At 43.9% G+C, this 18,802-nt stretch overlaps 1 protein-coding gene across 1 annotated transcript in view; it reads left to right on the forward strand.

Moving 5' to 3' along the window:
- Window positions 1-3,975: 3,975 nt before the first annotated feature.
- nckap1l (NCK associated protein 1 like) overlaps window positions 3,976-18,802 on the forward strand; it is a 56,822-nt gene continuing 41,995 nt past the window's right edge. Inside the window, 4 exon segments of the mRNA XM_056273717.1 lie at window positions 3,976-4,077; window positions 17,411-17,521; window positions 18,226-18,318; window positions 18,725-18,781. Coding sequence (XP_056129692.1) covers window positions 3,988-4,077; window positions 17,411-17,521; window positions 18,226-18,318; window positions 18,725-18,781 — 351 coding nt within the window. The 5' untranslated portion in view covers window positions 3,976-3,987.

Genomic DNA, 18,802 nt, shown 5'->3' on the forward strand with positions numbered 1-18,802 from the left:
TATATTTTCAGGTATCCATCCTTAGATAGAATTACATTATGGGATAGAGACATTTTTTTATTTCAGCATGCCTTTAGGAAGTGTGGCAACAGCATCTGCATGTTTGGCATTGGCCCACAGTGAGAGACCCTACTTGTCAGGGTACGTGTACTCTACATGAATTATTCTGATGCAGTAACTTGTCATCATGTCCCTGGGGCACATTTGCTGAAGTAAAAGGCAAATCTGTTCTACACGATTCTTCTTAGAGGGTTGTGCCATGTGCTAGTAACAATGTCATGTAAATCAATGTTGTTAATAATAACGATGAAAATAATAATAAGGTGCACCTTTGAATTGAGGAGCGTGGCATCCTCATTCACTCATCACATAGCCTCGGCTCTGGTGACGTTTCACATTGTTTAGGTTGTCAGTGCCTTTCAACAGCGTTTCATACGCTGTTCGTCAAGGCCGCTACTTCCAATTCCCGGTTTTTCTTCTCGTCTCTTTGCCATGTTCCAACGTGCCAGGGAAGAATGGCGTCTCTTTTAACTCCTCTGTACGCTTAACCATTTAAATCTGTAATTACATGCTATGCGAAATGTTGCAGCCGGGGGCGAAATGAGCTCCAACTCTTTTGGGGAAGGGAGAACGTCAGATCCTTTGATACCTGGAAGGGCCATAGTTGGTCAAGTCAGAGGGTGGAGCAAGCTTATGTAATGTACATTTGCACCGCAGATATGGCATATGCCGTGTCGTCACACACTGCTCACATGCTGCACATTTTTCTGAATATTATAATGTGTGCATCTTGATTTACTTTTGTCATACCTAAATCTTAATGACAGTGTATTTCAGTAATACTGGATGTCTACAAAATTGTGGTGGTTTTGATGATATACGGTCAGTGTCTTGAGACCAGGTAAGTAATGGCTGGTCTTTTAGACCAGAGGTCTTACAGGATTTCCATTTAAATGTCACCACCTTGCAACATTTGGCAGTCTGGGGCTCTCTGGTTGATTGCAACCTTTCTGCAGTGCCTTAGGAGCAGATGACTCTATACAAACAGTGTTTTGAATTGTACAGTATGGCTTGGCAAGCCTACTCTGTGATTATGAAGTATGGGTTGTAAAGGTGACACCCACCCCCTGGCACAGCAGGTATAGCAGTACTGAGAAAAAAAAATCTTTCAAGGTGCTTGACTGATCGTATCGGAATGATAATAGAGAATACATCAAATCACACATCGAACCTCTAAACCCCAATTTAAGTGGAGTTGGTTTTTTTTTGCCCATCTGCTGTTAAGATAGAGGGGCCATAGTCACTCATACCACAGCATCCATCTCTTTCCCTATTTTATATTTATAAGGCAGGACCATGTGTTTCTGACATCTGGGCTGCAGCCTGCGCTTAGAGGCCCTCCCCCAACCCTTCCTCTATATCTGCCCATGCACCCTGCCGTAGCCCCGCCTACGTAAAGCCAGCCAGGCCCACAACATCCTGATACCCCAGTAACTTCTTCATTATTGTACTGAGTACTTAGAAAAAGCTGCATACCATGAATTGAACACAGCACACCTCTTATATGTTCCCTTCTCTGTGATTGCATTGTTGATCCATACCGAAGAAGAAATATTTGGAAAATCTTGCACTACTGTAGCTGTAAGGTAGATGGGGATGACTCTTCCTCACACATTATATGAAGAAGCCAGCTTTTTCAGTGTTCTGGAGTCATAAAATTATACACAATTAGATTTAAAATTCAACACTTTTTCCTTTTCCATGCTATTAGTACATTTCATCTCAACCTATATCATCCCTCAGGAACCAGTAACAGAGCCCAGCTAAAAGCCAAGCCAACTCTGCCCCCTACACACAGTTTATTAACTGCTGCATCTTCCACTGGTCCAAACTCACTCTTTCATCTGTATTTGTGACCTCATATCCTCCTCCCATCTCCTGTTCCTGTCCCACCTACAACATGTGTCTCTTACACTAATTCCTGGTTTCATTTAATTATGGACCCACTCCTAGAATAGGTCATGAGTCTTATTTGGTAAGCCTTATGGCAAGGTACAACATTTCTTTCCCCCCCCCCCCTTAACAAGTCAGTTTGTACAGGAAGATACAAAGAATTTGACTTGGTGTAAATGGTTGCTTAAAAACACAAAAGTATATAATGTACAACATTCTTATAATAGGACGCTAAGAGTGTCTGCATATCTAGGAATGTAAAGAGGACAAGGCAGTAAAAGCATTTAGACTTAAACCATCTTTGTTCGGCATGCACAATAAAAATTTTAAAAAAAGGAAAAGAAGAATAACAACAGAAAATGCATCCAACAGAAAATCTTTGGATAGTGGTACTTTTCTATGCAAAAATCCCATATTGATTATCACACTGTAATGACTCATGTTACACCTGTGAGAAGATCATACTAACAGGAAGATACACAGGACTGTGTATATTCATTCAGGTCCTAGACAGAAAACATACACACACACACACACACACACACACACACACACACACACACACACACACACAAACTATTACTTTGAAGTGAAAAATTGAAAAAAATTCTACTCACTCCACCATTACAGCCCCCTTCCTCACCTCCTCTCCCTCATCCTCTTTCCTCCTCCTCTTCCTCCTCCTCCTCCTCTTTCTCCTCCTCCTCCCACATCCACATCCTCCTGTCTGCTTACCCAGACAGCCTTGTTAACATGTCTACCCCTCTCTGAGCCTCTGCCAGTGGGGGGAAATAATAAACAGATTACTGCCTCGAGTTGTATCAACATCAATCATTGTTTTGCTTTATGCTGCACTTGTGGTGGTTGACTTCACTGACTCTCATCAAGGAAATTACTCTCCGTACACTCTTTATCAATTCACTCTTTATCCCACCTCTGACCAAACTCCAAGAGTGCCGGTTGGGGTCTTATGGGGGAAACAGAGAGCGACACGTGGTTGCCAAATACCTGAGGGACTTTCTAGATTGCTTGGCGAAGTCCTTAGCCCGTAATTATACCTAGTCTGAAAATAGCTGCATTTTGTAAGTAGAGGCCTTCCAAAGCTGCTTGAAAGGTAACAGAGGCCCAAAACCCATTCAAAGACGAAGAAAGCCAAAAGATCATGAATGATTAACACATTTTGAAATGAAACGTTGAATGTATATGTATGTACAAAACGCTGTACGGCAGAGCTGTGTAACAAAGCCTTTGTGTGCTATTATCTTCATTATTGATTATTCTATTCATTATTACAGATTTTGGCTATAAATTGATGACATATGTATCACTAGTCAGCGTATATCAAACCATTTTAATGTAAAGGTGATTTTGGGGAACTTTAAAACTGGCTGAGAGCCAGACCTTTGAATCTGGTGGCTGAGTGTCTGACAACACGCCAAGAGAGTCGGCAGCTGGTAAAGACTGACATCTAGTGGTAAAGAGTAGAATTACAATTATTTGTCTGTGTCAAAGTATTATATGTTTATTTGACATTCACTTAACAGTTTCATCCACAGTGCTCACATGATTTGTAGGAAAATTAAAATCATTTGACAATCGTAGCATTTGCGTGTTTCCTGCCTGTCTATTGCAGACTTTACATACATGGGCAAAGTGAGGCGATATGAAGCTCTATTAAATGAAATATACAATTATTGTGAATAAAGTGTCAGTGGAGAGTTGAAAGGGCAGAAATATTAATGTGCAATACATAACACAATATAGCAAAAAAACTTCAAAATGCCTAAAACCCCCTCAAGATTACCATAAAACTAAATTAAACTTAACTAAACTAAACTAAAATATATAAAATTAAACTAAACTAAACTGAAAAGAAATCGAAAAAAGAAATAGCTCCACCTACATTCACTAGACCCATGTGACTCCGAGTCAGGGTGTGGTGATATGGGTGCACTTGTTTCAATTGCTCCAGTAAACCCCTAATCAGGAGGCCAAGGCTTGAGAGGAGGGAGAGGTGCAGCACTGTCCAGAGCCATGGCCTACCAACAGAAACTGGCTGAAAAGCTCACCATCCTCAACAACAGGGGCAACGGGGTCCTGATACGCATGAACTACATTAAGAAGGTGAGGGAGAACAGGGCGTTTTTACAAAGGCAAGCTGCGGTAGCAGCAAAACTGGAATAAGGAACTTGATTTTGTGTCATGTGCTGTGTCTCAGTGGTTTTCTCTCTCAACGTATTTGTACATATGGGTACGCCAAGGGATGACATAGATAAAAGCATGTGGAAAATGTGTACTTAATGATAAAAAGAAATGGTTGATTATGACTGCCACTATATAAAACGTCACATCTTTATTTTTACTGCACTGGAAAATCTCTAAGAAGTAAAAAAAAAAGGTTGCTCCTACATACTATACAATACAGCACAAATAATTATGACTTTGTAAGGTAAACATGTTAGAAGAATTTACCATAGGTTTAAACTGTACTATATGAGCACAGAAATGGATAAAGATAAAATGAGCACGCTAATATCAAAGTTCACAGATATGAAGGCAAAACTGGCAATAAACACTGACTGTAACAAGTGTCCACTGCCAGCCCTTGTAGTTAGAAATCACCTAGAGGTTGCAGTTATGAGTTTTTTTTTATAAAACAGGTTTTGTGTATATTTGCTTGGTAGCTCATGCAGCACAGCCACTCCACCACATCTCAACTGAGCTCGCTAACAGGAAATGGAAACAGGATGTCATTCTGAACTACCATCCACCCTTGCACTTCACTAAAAACGAACCGTAAATGCTGTCGCTCACTCATAAAGACTGAGTGGACAATCCCGTAGTTATTTAAACTTGAGGAAGTTAGTTTTATAAGATCCTCTCTGCATTACTAGGTCATAGTGAGATGTGACTGCGGGCAGTATGGAGGAGAATAAAATTGGATGTTGTTGTGGATATGATTTGTTTTCAATTACCCAACAGCTCTGGAAATAAGGTACAGGTGGTAGTTTTCTACTCTTGTGAAAGTAACTGCACAATGTTTCACCACGCACATGCGTGCGCGCTCTCTCTCTCTCTCTCTCTCTCTCTCTCTCTCTCTCTCACACACACACCAGACCTGCCAGCCTTCTACTACTACTACTACTTTCGGCTGCTCCCGTTAGGGGTCACCACAGCGGATCATCCGTTTCCATTTATTCCTGTCTTCTGCGTCTTCCTCTGTCACACCAGCCACCTGCATGTCCTCCCTCACCACATCCATAAACCTCCTCTTTGGCCTTCCTCGTTTCCTCTTCCCTGGCAGCTCCATATTCAGCATCCTTCTCCCAATATACCCAGCATCTCTCCTCCACCCATGTCCAAACCATCTCAATCTTGCCTCTCTTGCTTTGTCTCCAAACCGTCCAACCTGAGCTGTCCCTCTAATATAATCATTCCTAATCCTGTCCTTCTTCATCACTCCCAGTGGAAAGCTTAGCATCTTCAACTCTGCCACCTCCAGCTCTGCCTCCTGTCTTTTCGTCAGTGCCACTGTCTCCAAACCATATAACATAGCTGGTCTCACAACCATCTTGTAAACCTTCCCTTTAACTCTTGCTGGTACCCTTCTGTCGAAAATCACTCCTGACACTCTTCTCCACCCACTCCACCCTGCCTGCACTCTCTTCTTCACCTCTCTACTGCACTCCCCGTTACTTTGGACAGTTGACCCCAAGTATTTAAACATATGCCTTCGTCACCTCCAGTGGCGCCCCCAGAAATTTTTCATTGGGCTGGCCAAATGGGGCCACTGAAAATCTTGGGGTGGCACACCAAAACCAAAAGCCATGACTGAATTTCGGGAATTCTATGATGCTGTTGTAGTATACTGTATAGCCTAGTGGAAAACTGTCAATATGAGAGTTAAGAAAAATATACATTATAGATTTAAATGAACAGCACCTAATGCAAAATATCAGATAAAAGCATATTATGCATAATCAGAAGCATATTCTGCATATGCGACCCGTGGTTGGGGGGGCCAGCGGGGGGGGCCAGGGATAGTATCAGGGTGGCCGTGGCCACCCCTTGGGGGCGCCACTGGTCACCTCCACTCCTTGCATCCTGACCATTCCACTGTCCTCCCTCTCATTCACACATATGTATTCCGTCTTGCTCCTACTGACTTTCATTCCTCTTCTCTCCAGTGTATATCTCCACCTCTCCAGGCTCTCCTCAACCTGCAGCCTACTCTTGCTACAGATCACCCTACTCTTGCTACAGACCAGACCTGCCAACCCTAAATAATAAAAATTAAGTCCTTTTTGCGTGCGCGCGCATACAATTTTTTTTGTGTTTGCGTGCATGCCGAAAGTACATGCTGAAAAAAAGACATCACACAGTACATTGTGAAAAAACACTTATTTATTGAATACCGAACTCAAAAAACAAAACCGCCAGTCATTCGGATTCATGACTGTTCACCATGTTAGTAGGCTTGCATCGGATAAAAAAAACAGTTTGAAGTCGAAAATAAACTAGACAGTTTTATGGAGGCCTTAAAATCACTCAAGCCTCTTTTTTTCAATATATTGTCGCGGTTTTTCTATAGCCCGGATAACTATGGATGGAGGCGGGGACTTTTAGGTGTGACAAACCGGGCTTCACCACCGTTAGCTAGATAGCTGCGCCAATGCTAGGGCTAGCCTGCTAGTTAGCTAGTTAGCCGTGTGCTAATGGGTTAGCAAGCTCACCTTGGGACCAGGGCTAGTGATGGAACAGGGCGGCTGAGCTCTAGGCGGGGCGGGAGATGGATGGCTGCTCTCCGGGGTGCGTGTCTCTCTCTGTACTCTGGCTCCGGTGTGACCGGGTGAATGTCTCTCTCAGTCTCTCTGGGGAAGCTCTCGGGGGTAGTCAGCTAGCTACAGGTACCGAGGCAGTCTGCTGCTAACACTACCACTGCTAGCCACCGTATCTACTGTCTAGCCCAGGATACGCTAGGTTTCCCTGCTCTATCCCACGCTAAGGTGACAGTCTACGATATGGTTACTAAACAGTTCTGGCCTTTGTCTCTCCCGCGGTGTCTAATATAGTTGCGTCTGTGACAGCGCGAGCTAACCTGTGATTGGTCCTCTAGCTGCACGAGCCCAGTGCAACATTCAAAGTACATCCCCAGGCATTTCCCACTACACTGCCCCCCTCCAGCACTGTTGAGTCCCTTCAACATAAATGAACAACAGACTACAAAGATCAGTCTGATTAATCTAACACGATAAATGGGACAGAACACCCGCGAAATGAACTAGGCCCGGAACAAAGGGCGTCAAACAAATGTGGGTGGTCGCTATCCATACTGGACTCTTGTGACTAGCCTAGTAACCCCCAAGTCAACTAGTCACGTCCGTCAAAGTTAGTCTAGGAGCCAGGCGGGCCTCCGGACTGGCCGGCCCCGTCTGGTGGTGTACGGGAGATGGGACTCAGCGGCGTCGGCTTCGTCTCCTTCTGGGTCAGGGGCGTTGGACTGCCCGCCCGGAGCACAGGCTGCTGTCCCACGACGTTGGGTGATTGTCGACTCGCCTGAAGAGTAGCTGGCAGCAGTGTGTTGGAGCGGCTGGAACCGAGCCGGGGAGCCTGGTGTGCTGGGTCCTCCATCGTCGTTTGCGTGGAACAGGTCCTCCAGCCGGAGATCAAGGTCTTCATCGATCTCCTCCTGCTCTGTCACTCCTTCGTACTCCTCTGTTCTCTGCGCCCCCGGCTCCTCCATGTCAGCAGCGGGAGGACCTCCTTCAGGTGTTTCCTGCGGCCCTATGGCTGGTGCTGGAGCAGACAACAGAGCATGGCGCCTGTCATCTGTGCCCCAGATCTTCACCAGGCAGTCATCTGAGCCCATGAAAATGCGTCGCCCGGTGCGGTCGAAGGTGACACAGTAGACAGAGGAGAGATGTCCCAGAATCCTCTTGTGCATCTTCATGTGCTGGTAGACAGCTGTAGGCAGTAGCTGGCGTAGACGGTAGGAGCCATTGAGCCGACGCCCATTGCTCGTCTCCACGATATTGGGTGGACTCCCATAGATAATAGGAGGCTCTGGGGGTCGTCCACAGTGCAGAGCAGCCAGCGCTGAGCCCTTCCACACAACATGCTTGCAGCTCTTGTTGGTACGCAGGAGGTTCTGCCTGCCGGCTCCCAGGATGCTGTGGAGACCAGGCACGCTGGCAGGAACCTCTTTCTCCAGCAGTGGACATACTCTAGAACACACTTGGAGTAGGTGGTCTGGGCTGATGTGCCTGTGCAACTTCACCTTGTTAATGTTGTCGATGCCCCTGGCCAGGGTCTTGAGCTCGGGGGTGCTCATGCTGTCTCCTACCGGCGGAGGACTTGGAGAGCTATCGCGACGCCGCTCGTCTTCCCATGCTACTCGCCGGATTCTCCCTTTTCCTTCAACCTCTCGCCCCAGCGTCGCTTTAAAGTCATACTCGCGTGCCTCAACCTTCCTGATTGCTTCAGCTAGTGTTTTGGGTTCTGCCCCCAGGACTTCATACGCGATGTTTTGGTTCTTCAGCCCGCGCAGAAAGGCTTCTGCAGCGTAGGCCTCCTGCAGTGTAACACCAACCTGCGGGTATGCCAGTGTGACAAGTCTCCTCACTTCCTCGCCAAACTCATAGAGGGTCATCTCTCTGGCCTGCTTAACCTCGCTGAGTTTACGGCGCGCAGTTCCCTCAGGCAGCTCTTTACCGTAGTGGCGGCGTAACTGGGTGATGAGCGCGTGGTAGTCATCTTTTATCGGAGCCGGCTGCGCGATGACAAAAGACATGGCGTTGTCCCTCAGTCGGAGATACAAGGCGTCCAAACAGGTCTCGTCGGTCCAGCCCCTCTTTCTCGCCATCCGTTCGAATGGTCCAACGAAACTATCCCAGTCGCCCTTACCATCAAAAGTGGCGAGGAGCTTGATGTCATTTTCGTGTCCTCGGTCGGGACCTTGTGAGCTTCGGTTGCCGCTCCGACTTTGAAGGTCTCCTGTCTGGCTCTGTTGACCTCTAGAGGAACCTGCCTGCCCTCCAACGCTGTCATCCAGCAGGTTTCGGCCGCCGTTGCTGTCCAGGGACATTTGGCCACCCTGCATCCCGTCGGGGGGTGGTACTGCAGTCGCTCCATTTTTTCCACCATGACCGATCGGAGTGCTGGTAAGTGGTGCGGGCTCACTGGGTCCATTTCCTGTATAGCGCAGGGCTGCTGGGGCCGCTTTGCTGCTCGGCCTGGCTGGCGTCTCCTCGTTGCGCCAGTCGCTCAAGTTAGCCACTGCGGCCATAGCTGCTGGCAACAGGTGATCAGCGCCGTCTCGCTGTCTGGCCCCTGGGTTCTCCCAGGCCGGGGTGAACTGCGAGAGTAGGCTCATGTCTTGCACCGTTCTGCTAGTTCGTTCTCCGAGCACAGCCCCTGCCGACCCTACACCACTATCGCTTTGAGGGCTACTAGGAGAAACCCCTTGCTTCACTACTTGAGCGATGGGCGACAAACCGGGAGGCTCACCTTGGATATCTGAACGATGACGGGCCCAATCGGTGCGCTGAATGGGAGGTGTGGGGGGACGAGATCGCTTAGCCACCGCTTCCGCTAGTCCATCGATACGCGCTGTGAGGGCCTCCATCTGCATCTCTATCTGGCATTGCATCTTAACCTGGGTCTGGCGTTCCATGTTTTCCATCTGGCGTTGCATCTGAACCTGGGTCTGGTTCATGGTTTCCATCTGCGCCAGGAGGAGCTTCATCCAGGCGTGCTCTCCGGGGTCTTCTGTCCCCACACCAGCACCATCCAGACTCAACTCAGACTGTTCTTTTACATTTTCTTTGTCCTGTGACATTTTTATTTTTCCACTGATTTACGTGACTACTGAAGAAATTACAGTGCTTCACAAAATGGCTGACTCACTCAGTTGCTAGCTAGCTATAGCGATGCCGCCAAAAAGCTGCTAAATGCTGCTTTGAAATGCTGCAGAATGTCAATGCTAATTAGCTAGCGCCACTGGACGTCCTTTTGTGCACTTTCAGGGTGAAACTCGGTGAAAAACAATATCCTCACAGTGTGAATGGCGTTGAGAAACTAATGAGTCTTTTTATTCACTTTTTCGTTTGGGTTCCACTTCATAAAGAAGTTTCTTATTCACTTTTTTCGTTGGGGTTCTACTTCACGAAGAAGTACAAAATGGCTTCTTGCTAGCTGGGTTAGCTCACAGTGTGCAGGCTGAATTATGCCGCCATGTGACCGAGGCAGGATCCTCCGGTGTTGAGATTATGGCGAATCCCAACCTTTTATCCCACTTCTGACACCACTTGTCGCGGTTTTTCTATAGCCCGGATAACTATGGATGGAGGCGGGGACTTTTAGGTGCGACAAACCGGGCTTCACCACCGTTAGCTAGATAGCTGCGCCAATGCTAGGGCTAGCCTGCTAGTTAGCTAGTTAGCCGTGTGCTAATGGGTTAGCAAGCTCACCTTGGGACCAGGGCTGGTGATGGAACAGGGCGGCTGAGCTCTAGGCGGGGCGGGAGATGGATGGCTGCTCTCCGGGGTGCGTGTCTCTCTCTCTCTCTGTACTCTGGCTCCGGTGTGACCGGGTGAATGTCTCTCTCAGTCTCTCTGGGGAAGCTCTCGGGGGTAGTCAGCTAGCTACAGGTACCGAGGCAGTCTGCTGCTAACACTACCACTGCTAGCCACCGTATCTACTGTCTAGCCCAGGATACGCTAGGTTTCCCTGCTCTATCCCACGCTAAGGTGACAGTCTACGATATGGTTACTAAACAGTTCTGGCCTTTGTCTCTCCCGCGGTGTCTAATATAGTTGCGTCTGTGACAGCGCGAGCTAACCTGTGATTGGTCCTCTAGCTGCACGAGCCCAGTGCAACATTCAAAGTACATCCCCAGGCATTTCCCACTACAATATAAATTTATTTCTAGTTTTTCCCCTTATCCCACCCGATTAACCCAATGGCATATGGTCGGAACTCTTGTCGAATAACTCCCCTGGCTCACGTCTCTACAGGAAGGACATAGTCGTAACACCAGCTTCAAACTCGTGTGGGCTGCTCGTGCTAGTTTACCCGCTGAATACTTCCGGGCAAGATGGCGGACTGAGCAGCCGCATACTGTCAGAGCAGTGTACAGTTCCTCAGAGTAAGTTATTGGTTTACTTTATAAACCCCCACTAAATAGTTAAAAGTGACAGTCTGACCATGTCCAAGGAACAAAATAAGCAAAAAACCGAACTAAAAGCGCAGGTGGACTCCGCGGGGAGCCATGGGTCCTCGTCTCTGACGGACCGTGATTATGTGATGGCGGTGGAGTCTGCAGCGTACGTCGGAGAGAAACGGAAGTCTCGACGAGATGAGCGACTCCCCACCGGTAACACCAACCAAAGATCCTGCTCGAAAAATAGCCAGGCAACTTCCATCCTCTGCTGAGCTGTTAGCGGCCATTCAAGCACTTCACACCAGATTTGACAACCAAGAGCAAACGATGGAGGAGTTCGACACGAAGATGACACAAAACACAGTGATGATTGCTAGTCTGACCAAGTCAATCGAATTTAACGCAGCGGGGGGTGAAGAAATGCAAGGAGCAGATTTCGGTTTTGGAAACTCAAGTGTACACCCTACGGAAAGAAGTCGACGAGCTCAAAGAGAGATCACGAGAACAGGACCGGTACAAACGACGGTGGAATTTGAGAATTAAAGGAATGACGGGAGAAGATGGAAGAAAATATCAGGCAGGATGTGATCCGGCTACTTGGAGAAATCACCCCGGAATGGTCCCAGAAAATGGATGAGTATGTGGGGACACTGTGCATCGCCTGGGGAAGAAAGAGGCAAACAGGACCCGCCAGGTGATTGTACAGTTCGTCAAAAGACAGCACAGAGATGGCATCTGGAAGATGCCTAAAAAGTCGCAGGTCTGCGCGGATGCTGCAGGGATCCGTTTCGCCGAGGACTTGACCAAGGATGAAAAGGTGGAGAGGGAGAGACTTTGGCCGCAGATCGAACAAGCAAGGAAGGCTGGTGAAAAGGCGTATTTCCGCGGATCGTTTGGATTCATAAATGGACGCCGCATTATGCTAAAGAGAGGGAGGCAAGTGTCTAGCGACATGAGAGGACGACGGAAAATACGAGTTTAAAGGTGGGGGTTTGGTTTTTTGTGTTGTTGTTTAGTTGATGTAGGAGGAACGTTCACTCTTAATTTCTAAAGTTAAGAAAACTTTTACAGCTTTTTATTTTTATTGTTATTGCTGAGTTTGAAAATAGCATTTTGTTCCATTGTTGATGTTAAAAACAAGTTTATCTTTTATTTCATTAAACGCAAGGGGTCTCAAGAGATGTGAAGAGGAAGGCTATATTTTTATTTTGTAAAGGGCAAAAAGCCCACTGCACTTTTTTACAGGAAACTCATTCATGTGACGCTGATGCTACCTTCTGGTCAAACCAAAGGGGAGAGAAAATCCTGTTCAGCCATGGCTCTAAGCATTCTGGTGGTGTAGCCATATGTTTCAATAGGTGTCATAGGTAGTTAATTTCAAAAATGATGAGGATGGTCATTGGCTTGCAGTTGTGTTAAATGTTGAAGAAACTTTTGTTATTCTGATAAATGTCTATGGATATAACAATAGTAACCAAAACAAATTGTTGTTATTGAAAGTGACTGATGTTATTTCTGAATATAAGGAAGTCTATCATACTGAATTTATTCTGATTGGTGGAGACCTAAATGTGACGCCTGATGAATGGCAGGACAGGTGCCCTTCTATATACAGTACTAACCAGTATAATAACATTTTATTTGATTGTATTAACTCCAATGCTCTAATAGATGTTTGGAGAGACAGGAAGATGTTAGTCAATTTTCGTGGGTTAAACCAAACGGCAGTTGTAAATCCAGAATAGATTTATGGTTAGCAACATCTGAAATTGTAAAGTATGTGTCAGACGTGTCAATTTCTAGCACTCCCTTAACAGATCATTGTTTAATTCATATTGTATTGAATCCAGAGAGTAGGACGAAATATAAAAAAGATTTTTGGAAGTTTAATGCAGACCTCCTAAAAGATGAGGCGTATGTTAAATCTATCAAACATTTATTACAGATCAATGATGTTGAATGCACAGATCATAAAATGATATCTGAAGAAGTGTATAGATTTTATTCTAAACTGTATTCATCAGAATACTCTGTTGACGATTCGATCGCATTTCCAGAAAATGTAAAACCACATATCCCCAAAATAGATTTAACGTTTAGAGAGATTTGTGAGTCTGAAATGCAAATGGTTGAATTAGACAATGCAGTTAAGAGGATAGCAGTAGGAAAAGCTCCAGGACAAGATGGTCTGACCTCCAATCTCTATAAATTCTTTTGGGAGGATATAAAAGGGATTTTTTTTATGCTATAAATGACATGATTAGGAATAGGACACTAACTCCTACAATGAGACAGGGATTAATAACACGTATACCCAAACATGGTAAAGATAAAAGATATATTGACAATCTATACGCCCTATTACGCGGCTAAACACTGACTACAAATTTTTTACATATGTGATTGCTGACAGATTAAGGGACGGTATGACACAGATTATAAGTGACACCCAGTCTGACAGATCTATACATAATAATATAAGATTGGTATTAGACTTATTAGATTATAGCCATTTAATTGTTGATGATGGAGTTATTTTATTTTTCGACTTTTACAAGGCCTTTGACATGGTTGAACATCCATGGAATATTTTGGTTTTGGGGAAAAATTTATAAAGATAATTGAAATGTTATATGACGATATTAATAGTTTGGTTTCTCTGCCATTTGGAACATCAAGGCGTTTTGAAGTTAAACGAGGTATTCGTCAAGGTTGTCCATGCTCACCTTTATTATTTATTATTGTGACGGAATTATTAGCTATCCTTATAAAAAACAGTTTAGATGTCCAACTATTAAACGTTATTGGAATTTTTTGGTTATTAGTCAGCTAGCAGACGACATCACTTTATTCTTAAAGAAAACAGCACTGATTCCTGCAGCACTGAATGATGTGTCTCTGTTTTCAAAAGCTTCTGGTTTACATTTAAATATGAAGAAGTGTGAGTTATTGGCTGTTCATGATCACCCTCTGATTAATGTGCACAATATTCCAGTAAAGAGTGAATTTAAATATTTGGGAATCATAATTACAAAGGATAAAAATATTAGGGAAATATCTAATGTGGTAAATAATATACAGAACTATAGAGCTATTCTTAATAGTTGGCTGCAAAGAGACTTATCCATTTTTGGATGCATTTTACTTACCAAGATGGAGAGTTTATCTAGACTCATCTATCCAGCCTATTCATTAGATATACCTGATAAATTAATCAAAAAAATTAAATAACTTCAACTTTATTTGGAAAAATAAGCATGATTATTTAAGGAGAGGTGATATTGTGAAATCTGTTGAGGAAGGGGGTCTAAGTGCAATTGACTTTGATCCAATGAATGGTACCATCAAACTAAAATGGTTACAAAGTTTTGTTAAAAAAAGTGAAAGTTTTTGGTTTGATTTTCCATCCAAAATCTTCAGGAATTTTGGTGGTATAGACTTCTTATTAAGATGTGATTATGATATTCCTAAACTACCTGTTAAGCTAGCTGCTTTTCATCAACAAGTCCTCCGTTATTGGAAATTGATATACAAGCATAACTTTACCCCACACACAGTCCCAATATGGAATAACAGATACATATTAATCAAGAGAAAATCTTTCTGTTACAAAGACTGGATGGGGAAAGGTATCTGGTCCATTTAGCATCTATTGGATAGTTGTGGAAATGTCTTAACATATGACGCTTTCATTGAAAAATACAATCTGGTTTGTACTAATAAACAATACAACGCAGTAATCAAGGCAATTCCACAAGCAATGATTATTTTAATCAAAGGCATGCTGACTTATTCTGTGGTTATTCCACCAATGCCTACTTAAGTCATAGATGGATGTAGTTTTTTAGATAAAAAAATGCAATAATAAATTATGAAGGACCAATCTCACCTCAATTTGTTTCTCTTCACCCTTGAAGAGGAAATTTTTGTTCAAAGAATACACCAGAAATTTTATAATTAAGATAAGAACCAGTTACCTTTCCTTTCCAATCCCACCCAAGGCTAAAGAAGTTCACTTTAAAATGTTGAATGAGATCTACCCGTGTAATGACTTCTTACACCAAAGGTTTAATTTAGATTTAAATAGTTGCACTTTCTGTAATGCAAACATTGAAACAATAGAACATCTTTTTTTCTCGTGTAGCTTAATTAGGGCCTTTTGGGATGCTTTTCAAAATTGGATAACCTGCAGTGATCAAATTCCTCAGATTTTAACATATGAAAATATAAGATTTGGTTTACAATTGGAGGACAAGAAAACAGAATTTGGGAATAATAATTAAATTATTTTGGCTAAATTTTTCATACACAAATGTCGCTTTTTAAAAATTATTCCAATATTTGCTGCATATCAAAATGAGATAATACTATATAAAAATATGTAAAATGTTGTAAAACTCAAAAAGCCCTATGTCTTTATCAATATCTATGTACCTTAATTCCTGATTGACCACTTGTGTTTTATTTTTATTTTATTTTTTGTAATTTATTTTTTGTTATGATTATGCTTGCTCAGTTTCTTTTTGTTGTAAAAGATATGCTCTTGAATATGTTGTGCCTTGTTGATTGTATAATATTGACAAAAAAAAAAAAGTTTACCCGCTGAAGCCGCGCATGGGTTGCGTTACCTTCAGGCCGCGAAGGAGACGTGGGGGAGAACGCTTTCAGTTGCTTGGCTACAGGCGCCCGGATGGTCCAGAGGGGTTGCAGGAGAACGACGAGTCCCCGAACACTACACCGATCTACACCCACTATCCCTCGGGTAAGGGTGGCCTAATGAATGCCTTACCCCGTGGACGCTCTGGCCGTGACCTGTTACGGCGAGTCTGGGATACGAACCTCCCAGCCACATGACAAGCAGTTGCAAGAACGGCGGTTTATTCCGCTCGGTCATCAGAGCGGCCGAGCCTTTATTTTAAAGGCAGCTCTTTTGCGTATTTTGGACTATAAACTCGTGGTCGCGTATTTTGGTCTCAAAATGCGGAGTGACTACGCAGAATGCGTAGAGGTTGGCAGATGTGCACACACGCACACGCACACAGCAAATACAAACAAGCACACGCGCGCACACACACACTGCAATCCAAACACACACACTGCACACACTGCAAATACACACACACACATTGCACATACAAACAAGCACACACACACTCTGCAAATACTAACACACACCACACAGACACACTGCACATACAAACACGCACACACACACACCACACACACACACACACACACACCACACACACACTCACACAGAAGCAATTTTATGCCTTGATAATTGCACCATGTAAACTGGTGAAGAATCTAGACTGTATACGTAGGTGTGTATGTTTGTGTTCGCGCGCATGCTTCTTTGTATGTGCAGTATCTGTGTGTGTGTGTGTATCTGTGAGAAAGAGAGCGCGAGTGAGCGAGAACGCATGTGGCCTTATCTATCCAGTTAAGGCATAGCTCTCACTCTCTCTTTTCTTCGAATACCCTCTTTCTCAATTGCTCATCTGCACACATTCCCATCTAGAAGTTGCCCAGTATGGGTGCAGGCCTTCCCCCACAAGGGAGCAGCAAAGTGGAGTACTTTGTTCAAAGTCAAGACTACAGTAGTTGTTGAAGCTTGGGAGAGCAGTGGGGGACATCATTCATTCACAGTGTTCCAAGATGGTCTGGGATTTCATCTTCCAGCTAAATTGTCTAACCTTTGGGCAACTGTCACCCCAAAAAATGAATTAGAATTGATCTGAAGTAAAGTGTCAAGGGGGTTACCTTTTCCCCAACACACACACACACACAAAATGCATTTTCATGCTGGCTGAGCCTCGAGTTGCGAGCCACACAAATCTTGTGAACTGATGACCTCAGATGGTCTTTCTTTTGGTTGAATATAACTGATGTGATCAACTCCCCAGACCAGCCTGGCTTGTATGTCTAACGTTAGCTATAAATTAGGAAGGAGAAAACAAACTTTAACGTCATGGTTAAATTTGACAAACTCGGGGTGCCCCGGTGGCTCATCTGGTAGAGTGGTACCACATAGGGCTGAGTCCTTACTGCAGTGGCCTCGGTTCGAATCTGGCCCGGGCCCTTTGCTGCATGTCATCCCCTCTCTCTCCCCTGCCTTTCCTCTCTCTCTCTCTCTCTCTCTCTCTCTCTCTCACGACTATTACTATCAAATAAAGGCGGAAAATGCTAAAAAAAAATGTTGACATTCAATATTCATTGACAAATTCTGTATTGGATGATGGGTGTCATAACCACAACACAATCTGATGCTGACTGACTCCACTCCTCTGGTCACAGACATGTTCAGACCCTAAGCTACGACCATCCATCCTGTCAGACAAAGCTACGGAGCCAGCCATCAAATACATTAACAAGAAATTCCCCAACATCGACATCAGAGGAAACAGTGTGAGTATACAGTACGCTCTCTTTTAACTCATAGTTCACCTGAAGAACTGAACGTTTCTGCTGCACTGTGGCTTTTCAGATGTTATAGCAACCAACCTTGTTCAAATTCTGTAAACGAATAATCACCAGAGCTTGATAAAGCACCCAGCAAAATCTTAACAGCTTATTGAATCTTCATATTGAACATATAATGATCCCACTTGGTTCCAAAGCAGTTGCACAGTTGTTAATAAATAGCCTGAGAAAAAAATCAAAATGCGACTTTGCTAGTAGGAAAAAATAAAGGTGCACTTGATTAGACAATTGATGAAATGACATATGCCAAGATTTTGCAGAGATTTTGCAGGGGTATTTTTGCAGCATTTTGAGAGTTATAGAGAAAAACCATGCAACATATTCACAGGCACAAATGTAGAAGAAAAAAAAAAGATTGTCCTTTGCTCATAAAGCCGCAATTCTTTTTATGACATACAAGACGACATTTTATTCCATTATAACTGTTGGATTACTGTGCCGCGGTTCTTTCACTGAAGCAGAATTCACTAGCGTTAATGCCCATGCAAACTGAAGATCACAAGTAATAACTCACTTAAATTCAGGCAATGTAAAGCCACATCCTGCTGCTCATTAAAAAGCCATTTGCTAAAAGACTAAAATTTAAATGCAACATCTGCTGAAATCTAAGTGTGCCTTGTTTATTGCAGCAACATCTGACCAACATCCAGAGACAGAAGGCTGAGGTGATGTCAGCCACAGCCAGTTACTACAACTCCTTCCTGGATGTCATGGAGTTTAGGGTGATTATCTCTCTCTCTCTCCATAATTTCAGATATTTGCATGCAGAGTAGTTTATGCTGATAGAGGGAAAATAATAGACTCGGGTGCCAAGCATCAGGGAGAATCATACTCGATTTTTTGCTGGACTTCCTGTCACACTTCCCAGGGTTTTCTCATTTTTCCATAATGGGAGGCACAGTACGGCCAACACATTATTGCTAGTTGTGAATTATGCAGCACTGATATCACAGGGAGATGAATATAAATAATACTTAAAATAGTTGTATTACCTGGAAGATTTACAGTACAGTTAGAACATTTACATTTCCAGGGCATAAGCCAGGTTATCTGCAGGTGTGACGCTCCGCATGATTTATTTTTTTCTTTCTTAATCTAACACATTCCCTGTTTTGATTCTGGTTTCAGGACCATGTCTATGAGTTGTTTAATACCATTGATGCCTGCCAGTGCTTCTTTGATATTGTAAGTATTTCATGACTGTTT

The sequence above is a fragment of the Lampris incognitus genome, chromosome 2 (assembly GCF_029633865.1).
Source record: "Lampris incognitus isolate fLamInc1 chromosome 2, fLamInc1.hap2, whole genome shotgun sequence".
Classification (NCBI taxonomy): Eukaryota; Metazoa; Chordata; class Actinopteri; order Lampriformes; family Lampridae; genus Lampris; species Lampris incognitus.